At 37.1% G+C, this 8,954-nt stretch overlaps 1 protein-coding gene across 1 annotated transcript; it reads left to right on the top strand.

The window, feature by feature from the left end:
- Positions 1 to 1,900: 1,900 nt before the first annotated feature.
- LOC127837651 (heavy metal-binding protein HIP-like) lies at positions 1,901 to 6,637 on the top strand. Its single transcript, XM_052364909.1, has 2 exons — positions 1,901 to 2,428; positions 2,851 to 6,637. Exons 1-2 carry the CDS (start codon positions 2,080 to 2,082, stop codon positions 3,264 to 3,266), a joined length of 765 nt encoding a protein of 254 aa, XP_052220869.1. The 5' UTR covers positions 1,901 to 2,079; the 3' UTR covers positions 3,267 to 6,637.
- Positions 6,638 to 8,954: the final 2,317 nt, after the last annotated feature.

Below are 8,954 nucleotides of genomic sequence, written 5' to 3'. Positions count from 1 at the left end.
AAACCTTATTTGGTAGTGCCTAGATAGATTACCTTATTTTGACAAAAAGAACAGGACATTGATACAAATGCTCGCAGAATGCCTAGAACTATTACGAATGCATTTCACATTATCCCGAAAGCTCTTCGAATTTAAATTCGAATGACAGTCGAGATCGGTCTCTAGTGTTACTATAAGTATATAAGTACATCAATAAGTATGTCAGACAATTTATACTCACTCTTGAATGGGAGGCCCGACTCTTGTACATAGTTCTTGAAACAACTCTGGCTTGAGACAAAAATAAGCTTCGAAATCGGCCGGGTTCTCGAGACGCAATTCATGCAAAAGGGTCTCGTATTGCCCGTAGAGGGGTCGTCTCTGAATCCAAGGCTTGACCCACCATCGTCTTTTACGTCGCTGTGGTTCTTCGAACTCCTCAATTATTACCATAGCAGCAACTACAACGTTGAGGCGGTGTCTGGCTATTGCGTGCCTCGTGACTCGCTGATCTCTGTTCATGACCATAAAACAGCCTGCAAATGAAAGTTTATGGACTGCACGCATTATATATATACCATTTTCCAGACGGCGCGACACGCTTACCTTGTGGAGTCCGTCCGATGCCCGCAAGGAGCCCGGCCGAAGCCCGCCAAATTAACGTCCGATTTATTAAAACTTTCCGGCTTTCTTGCGGCGCTACGTCGATATTGCGACGATAGCCGTCCGATCATCGGCCGGTTGTCGTCCGATTTACAATTTGACGCTCAGCCCAAAAGCTTTTCTCAAACTGTCCGATCTTGCTGCCTGATCTTGAGAGCTACAAGCAGGCAGTAGCCCAACTTAGCCACTAAACCCATGGGAATTGTTTTTATTCAGTTTTATCCATTGTATACTATATGAATTCTTATTCTCTTAATAATCTAACAACACTATCTTTACTATTGTACATATTATATCTCTCTCAGCTTTTACTCTTTTACTTTACTAATAGCCAACGCGCACCTTGCCCATAACACTCACGAGAGGCGTGAGGCAGTACTATGAGATAGATAGATAAATCCAATGAGGTGAGAACCGTAATGTTATTCAAACTGAGGCGACATATACAAAACCATGGTACATAACTTACTAGTGAAAAGGTGTATACGTCAATACTATATTTCGTAACGTAGATGTTTTAATGATATACCTGAACATCATTACTTGTAAAGTTTACATTCATATTACTTTTATGCAATTGCGACATAAAATGGCATGTATATGCATTGGAAAGCTACTTATTCTAAAAAAGATTGTATTTTTTAAACATTCCATCTGAATTTATTACATATATTTTAAACGACATGATATATTCAGTACTTTTAAGTCAAGCCCTTTCCTAAACTTGTAATATAAAAAATTTAATAATGACTTTCTGAATCTATCGGTTTATATATGAAGATATTTTAATATTTCTTAATCTAAACGTTAATTTGCAGCATATCTAATTCTTCGTAGTGGTAACTTTTTATGGTTTAATAAGTTCAGTAGATCTTATCAATTCGCCCTTGCGCTGTATTTGATAAAGTTCAATGTCCTATCAATTGTAACGGATTCTTTTAACACATTAACCTCTTTAAAATATTATTTTATAATTAAATTGTGTTGCAGGATATTACGTTATAGTAATTTGCATTGTGTTTCGCTGTATTTTGTATTGTTTGAATTGCTCGACATCAGATCACGAAGTGCTTGTATAATTATTATAATAATTGCTAGCTTTAATAAAGTTTTGTCATTCGATACATTTCTTTCACAGATATAAAATTTTGCGTATTCACAATATTTATTATAAGTAATTAATGTGTAACAGTTTCCAATACGAGGTTAGTAATACACGTATCACGATAGAACCCACGTGATACCAATCGACAAGAGTTGGTATGCAAACACAAACTGATAAGAACTTAATTTATGGTATCATTCACATGTATGTGGTTATCGGGTTGAAATGATACACGGCATAGGTAAATGTTGCGTATTTATGGCGACTCATATTTAATAGTTATCTAACATGTTAATATATTTGTTACAAAATTAGAGCCGTTCATCGAAAATATGGAGCCACCAGGAAGTGATTTCGAGACGGGGGAAGATTACAAAGGAAGATCTACTTCGACACTTCAGTGCAAAATTAAATATTGCCGCAGGAATCCGAATATCATTTGTTGGACACTTTTATTATTGTTTATGTTTCTCATTTGTGTGTCTTCACTATCGATAGCCGTAAATATTGGTCAGGGGGGACTGTCGAAGGAGGTCAGTATTAGGCTGACTTTCCTAGAGAACACAGTGGAGGATATTACACAGAAATTTCTTGAGGAGAAGCACAGAGCGGACAAGCTCTTTCAACAGCTGGAGCAGTTAATGGTGGAACATCACTGTGCAGATGTAAAAGACGTTATAGGTAAGCACTTAAACCGATGGTTGTTCAATAATATTAAATGTTGTTAATGGATTTGGTTTAGTGCGGGATTAAATATCAATGCACAAATGACGGCATAATACAGCTTGTGCAAACTGTAACTTTTTCATTCAACCGACAATTTTAAAATAACATGCTCATATTTTCACCTTATATAGTGTGTAGTTTAATGTGACATATCATATTGTTTTTTTCCGACTGTTTTATTTCAAAAAAATGGATAATAAACATCAAGAACGGTAGATAATAATATTAATTTGGTCCGGATTGTAAGGTCACTTTGAACCAAATATTTAAAACAAATGTATCTCGCGCTTTATCTGCAGACGGAAGAACAGACGTGTTATTAATCACCTAATGTATTGTTTAATATTTTGCTGTTTTATGTTAATTATTATTTGCAGGCCAAACGCAAACAAATGTCTCAAATCGCGTAGCATTTTCCGCCTACTTAGCGCGCGATCTGGACAACCTTGGACCGGACCAAACCGTCATCTTCGAAAACGTGACGCTGAACGACGGCAATGCATACAATCCGTTGCTAGGCACGTTCCATGTTCCACAAGCTGGTCTGTACTTCTTTACGGTTACACTGCAATCGTTCCAAAAACGTCGGCAGTGGTTCAAGTTGGTAGCAGATCGACATATACAAGCGGAGCTTTTATACTATCCGTTCGGACACCAAATGGCAACTAATACAGCTGTACTTCGCTTGAAGGAGGGGCAGACTGTGAGGGTTGCCGTTTCCGAAGAGGAGAACGGTGTCAGTCTTCAGAATGGCTACACCTCAAAATTTTCTGGGTTCTTTGTGAACGAATAAGCTAGTGATTCAATGTCCATTAAGATAAAAGACACGACACGGATATTACATGAGATGAGATACACAACTTAGTATAATGTTAAATATTATGCGTTATGTGAAATTAAAAGGTGTAGTTTAAGAGTGCGATATACGAATTTTCGTAGCGGGAGCTGTAATTTTGTGATCCCGCAAAGACATTTCGTAAGGAGTACTTTACAAGAGATATAGAGCGAAAATTATTACGAAATAAACGCTTATCACTTCTTCCTGATATGGTTGGAGAGTAAGTGGAATTTATTCATTAAACAAAAGCAATAAAGTGTATAAAATGGCGAAAGATACCTATCTCGGAATGTACGTCTCCCCATCTTGACTATCACGTTATTCCCCCCTCTGTGATAACAGCTAATTACATATAAAAATAATCGCATAATTACATATTACCGGCGATCGGGTTGAAATATCCTCGATGTGGAAATCTTTTTTGCAACATACATCAAAGAACGCGTGTTGATCCTCATATTGTTGATATTGTTGGCAATGGCTGTTTCTACTGCATGCTTCCTTATCGCTATAAGAGCCGCGTTATGAGAAAACTGGGCTTAATGCATGGGCGTAAAGTGTCATCCCAGATTTGCCTGGGCAGTCCGCACAGGCTGATCAGGGACGACTCTTTCCGCTTTTATGGTATTTTTAGTTTCAGGGATGTCCCACCTTACCAAAAATCAAGTTTAGGCGGAAAGTGTCGTCCCTGTTTAGCCTGTGCGGACTGCACAGGCTAATCTGGGACGACACTTTACGCGCATGCATTATGCCCAGTTTTCTCAGAACGCGACTCATATGTTTTTCTTGGAGCGTGCTTACCGCCATAGCATATTTGTTTCTTCTAAAGGCTACCGTGTAATAAATAAAAATCAAACAAGATAAGTATTGATGCAAAGCATCAAAGGGCGTCGGGCATTTCAGTGTAAAAGGCACTCAATGAAGTTACATGGGACGATTTGTTTTCTACTGTAAATATTAATATATTGGCCGATTATTTTAAACAAAATAGAAAAAAGATACTGGTATAACCATTATCTATGATTTTGTGTTATAACCCCCAAATAACCATTAAACGGGAAAGGCATCAGGTCCAGACCAAATAAATAGTCAAGTCCTAAAGCAAATTGCATCTGAGATTGCAGGTCCACTACAAAATCTTGTTAAATGTTCTATTAGTAATGGTAGGGTCCCACGGAGCTGGAAAGAAGCAATTGTTTGTGCACTTCACAAAAAGTCTGATCCTCAGGATGTTGAAAGTTATAGACCGATCTCCCTTTTACGTGTTTTAAGTAAATATCTTGAGAGAATTCTCCACAAATATATATTTAACTATTTAAGGGCTATTGAATTTATAACCATATTTCAATCAGGCTTCATTCCAAAAGATTCCACTGTCAACCAATTAGTCTCTGTATATCACTCCTTTTGTAAAGCCCTTGACGAAGGTAAAGAGGTCCGAGCCGTTTTTTGCGACATTTCTAAGGCCTTTGACAGAGTATGGCATGAAGGACTTATCCACAAGCTCCGACTAAGTGGTATCTCGAGCAATCTTCTATCTTGGTTAAAAGACTACCTACATGAGAGGACCCAGTGTGTTGTAATCTCTTGCTGCCAATCTGACCCATTACCCATAAACGCTGGTGTCCCTCAAGGGTCTATATTAGGGCCCCTCCTTTTTCTTATATATATATAAATGACATTGTACGAGATATTTACTGCCCAATTCGCCTATTTGCAGACGACACCACGCTATATATCAGCGTCGACAACCCTGTTGATGCGGCTAATCATCCTTATTCTGATCTTTCAAAAATTCATTCTTGGGCTGATAAGTGGTTGGTTACCTTCAATCCATTCAAAACTGAATCCTTAGTTATATCTTGAAAAATCAACCGCCCACTCCATCCCCCTCTTTTTCTCAACGACTGCCAGATCACTGAGGTTTCGTCTCACAAGCATCTAGGCTTAACTTTTTCTGATACATGTTCCTGGCATGACCATATTGAATCAATCAAGAAGAAAGCATGGCAAAAACTCAATCCAATGCGAACGTTTAAGTTTACGCTCGATAGAAAGTCCCTTCTATCGATATACACAACATTTATAAGACCAATTCTTGAATACGCTGATATAGTCTGGGATAACATTAATACACAAGATGAAATAGAACTTGAGAAGATTCAACAGGAAGCCGCAAGGATAATCAGCGGGGCAACACGTTTGGCATCTTTGCAAAACCTATATAATGAAACTGCTCTCGAACCATTACAAACTAGGAGAACAAAACATAAACTTACCCACTTCTATAAAATGTATAATTCACTAACACCACCATACTTGTGCACACTTATCCACTCTAGCGTGGGAGAAAGATCGGCTTATCCTCTTCGTAACTCTAACAATATTCGCAGTATTCAATGCAAATCACAACTTTTTACACGATCTTTCCTACAATCAACTATAAACTTATGGACCAATATACCGGAATCGGTAAGAACAGCTCCTTCTCTCTCTGCTTTCAAAGCAAATCTTAATAAAGATAAGAAAATAATTCCCCAGCATTACTACGATGGGGAGCGGACGTCCAATGTTCAGCATTGTACAAAGTCCATATTGTCAATGCGGTGCGATTGAAGATACATATCATATTTTCTTAAATTGCCCCATATATACAGAAAAAAAAGAGTTATCCTTTTACCAATCTGTCCAGTTTCCAACCCATAACTTTGCAACTACTTCTTTTCGGTGTTAAAGACGGATCATATGAAGTAAACTCATAAATATTCAAACTTGTTCAGTCTTTCATTCGAGATAGTCATAGATTCTAACCCAACTCTATCTCATGAACAAACCATATTCTGCTAACAATGCCCCGTTCCCGCAACTGCTTCTTTTTCTTACCACAACTTCTCTTATTCTGAAACTCTACTCTTTCACTTCTTTCCCTTATTTTCTCATTTTATTAGCTATTATGCTATCTACATTACTCTGTTATACTTTTTGTATTTTAACTTTTATTATTTTTTCATTTCTAAACGGTATGCAATTACCTATCACTGTAATATATTGTTCGTAATTTTAACATGTCTTTAAATAGTTGTTATACGTTTGGTTGTTTACACCATTACAGCAGCGCTTCTAACTTACAGAAGAGAGACATAGTATAAGCCTCGAGCTTCCTTCTCAATTCTGTCCAATTGTATTTTACAGCCTTTATGTTAAGCAATACTGCAATTCTACCTGTCTAGCATATTGTTCAAATATAATATGTATGTTTGTATTGTATTGTATTGATTATATGTACTATCAATGAACTAAATAGTGTTTAAACCAAATAACCATTACCTATGATGTTGTGTTATAACCCCCAAATAACCATTATCTATGATTTTGTGTTGTAACCCCCAAATATTTCATAGTTCATTTTATTTACATTGGTTTCCCTTTTTTACTGGCATTCGTGGGCAGTTTTCATTCATGGAACAGAACTGTGTAGGTTTTAAAAAATCTGCTTCATCTTGTAAGCGTAATTTCATATTTTTCTCAACTTCAAGGGGAGATGATTCTGAACTTATTCTTACGTTGCTCATTTACGATAGGAGTTGAGTACTCATTGATATGAAAACACTGTAAAAGTTTTAATGTGTTTACGAACCCCCACCCTCTCACACATATATTTCATGGGCATAATAAAAACAACAAATGGTTACAATAAAACAGTACATTTATTTAAACTAAAATGTCTACATCAAAACAAAAAATTAAAATAGAAGACAAGTAAAATAATTTGATTCTACTGCGGCTCGAACCTTGGGCCTCTCACATGTGAAGCGAGCGTGTAACCACTACACTACGGAACCGCTTGAAAAATCACCTTCTAACTAAGATATTAATAAGCTATTAATAGTCGGTTTAAATGTAAACCCGGAAGTTTAAACGCTGGATAGTGAGCGGGGTTAAAGGGTCCATACCAAAGGGTCCATACCACTGGCAAGATACGGATCAGGCCTGCGGCCTTCTATATGTGGTTCTTAAAAAACATGTAGGAGGACTTGATAGTAATGAGACTGGGGTGCTGTGATGGTGCTCCTCATAGATAAGCGGCTGCTTTCTTTATCAAGACTCATTATTACAATTAATAATACGTGTCGCGCTTCGCGCTCTATAGCGCCTTTATTAGTAACTAGGTGGTTTCTAGGATAGTGGAACAAAGAAGTTTTGTTTTATACAAAACCAGAAAGTTTCACCGGTACGCGTATTTGCCCAGTCCCTGTGATCTTTTATTATTGCCCAGTCCCTGTGGTCAGTTATTAATTCAAACAATTAGCTTTGCATTATTGGCAATACATGTTGTAGTAAATGTTATAGGCACAAATGCAGTACTTATTTACACTAATTTACACAAAAAATCACCACTATGCAAGATATTCTGACAACAAAAATATATCCGTAAAATAACTTCTCCTCCCATAAGTGAAAAAAACGTATTACATACTAGTCGCCGCACTTCAGTGCGACGCCAATAAGCACATTACTAGATGTAAACACATGCATAATCAATCGAAGACGTAGGGATATGATGTCCACTACGGTTCTTAATTCCTCTGACGGCTGTTTGCTATGTATTTAACATATATGTTAACACTTTATAGAGCTACGATTCACGGTCACACAATATTGTGTTATATTAATTAAATGATGTGCAATTCCATTACGTGGCGTTCTCAACTATATGCATGCTTTAAAGTGATATTATAGGCATTTTTCACTGTTGAATTGAGCTGAAAGAATTAACAGGTCAAAAGATTTAGTTAAAATATGGTTACTGACCAATATCTGCAACTCATTTTGCTTCCAGTTGTTTATAAAAATATATATATTATATTCCATATTTTACATGACTGGTGTGTCCTCTAAGCCGAAATGATCCTTAAAACAAAATAGTGCCTTTGTGCCGTATGAACGAATCTGCACTAAAACGTAATTTAGATTCACATCGTACATTGAATTATTTCTGTCGTCAGTTGTCAAAACGAAAGTACGGTTGATATTCAAATGTATTATTTTTCTCTTTCCGGGATATTGTTTTAGTATGTTGATGCTCCATTAACAAATATAATTACTTGTATATGCAGTGAATACACCAAAAATAAACAACGGTTGAGATAGACACCTATAAACTGTTAGATGCCCATACTATCACTTTAAAGAGCCACATCCTACGATATTTCGTCAATGTCCTAAAAAACCGCGTGTCTGTGTATTTTGAAGTTTAAGAGGTCCTTCCGTGCAGGGGGGGCTACATTATTTGAGGACATAGAGCGTATCCTAGTAAATAAGCCTAATAGAGTCACGAAAGTTGGGACGAATTATGTTATTTAAACAACCAAGTTCAGGTTTGTGTTTTTTTACGATATTCCATGTCCAGTTTTGCTCAGAAAATGTGGTATGAAGCCGTCGTTCCAATAGTTTAACAAATCGTGCTTAAATTGATTATTGGTTTGACTCTCCGTTTATCGCAGTGTTTAATACACGCGCTTTTCACCTAGGCGACCCGGGTTCCATCTCCGCTCCCGGTGAATGTTTAATGTTCCTAGGCACCATATTAGACAGGTGGGGTGTATTCCGGGCTTTCCAGCTTCCCCAGCAATACAAGACCAG

The sequence above is a fragment of the Dreissena polymorpha genome, chromosome 7 (genome assembly GCF_020536995.1).
Source record: "Dreissena polymorpha isolate Duluth1 chromosome 7, UMN_Dpol_1.0, whole genome shotgun sequence".
Taxonomy (NCBI): domain Eukaryota; kingdom Metazoa; phylum Mollusca; class Bivalvia; order Myida; family Dreissenidae; genus Dreissena; species Dreissena polymorpha.
Note: the sequence above shows the minus strand (reverse complement) of the source record. Positions and strands in the feature narration are given on the sequence as shown.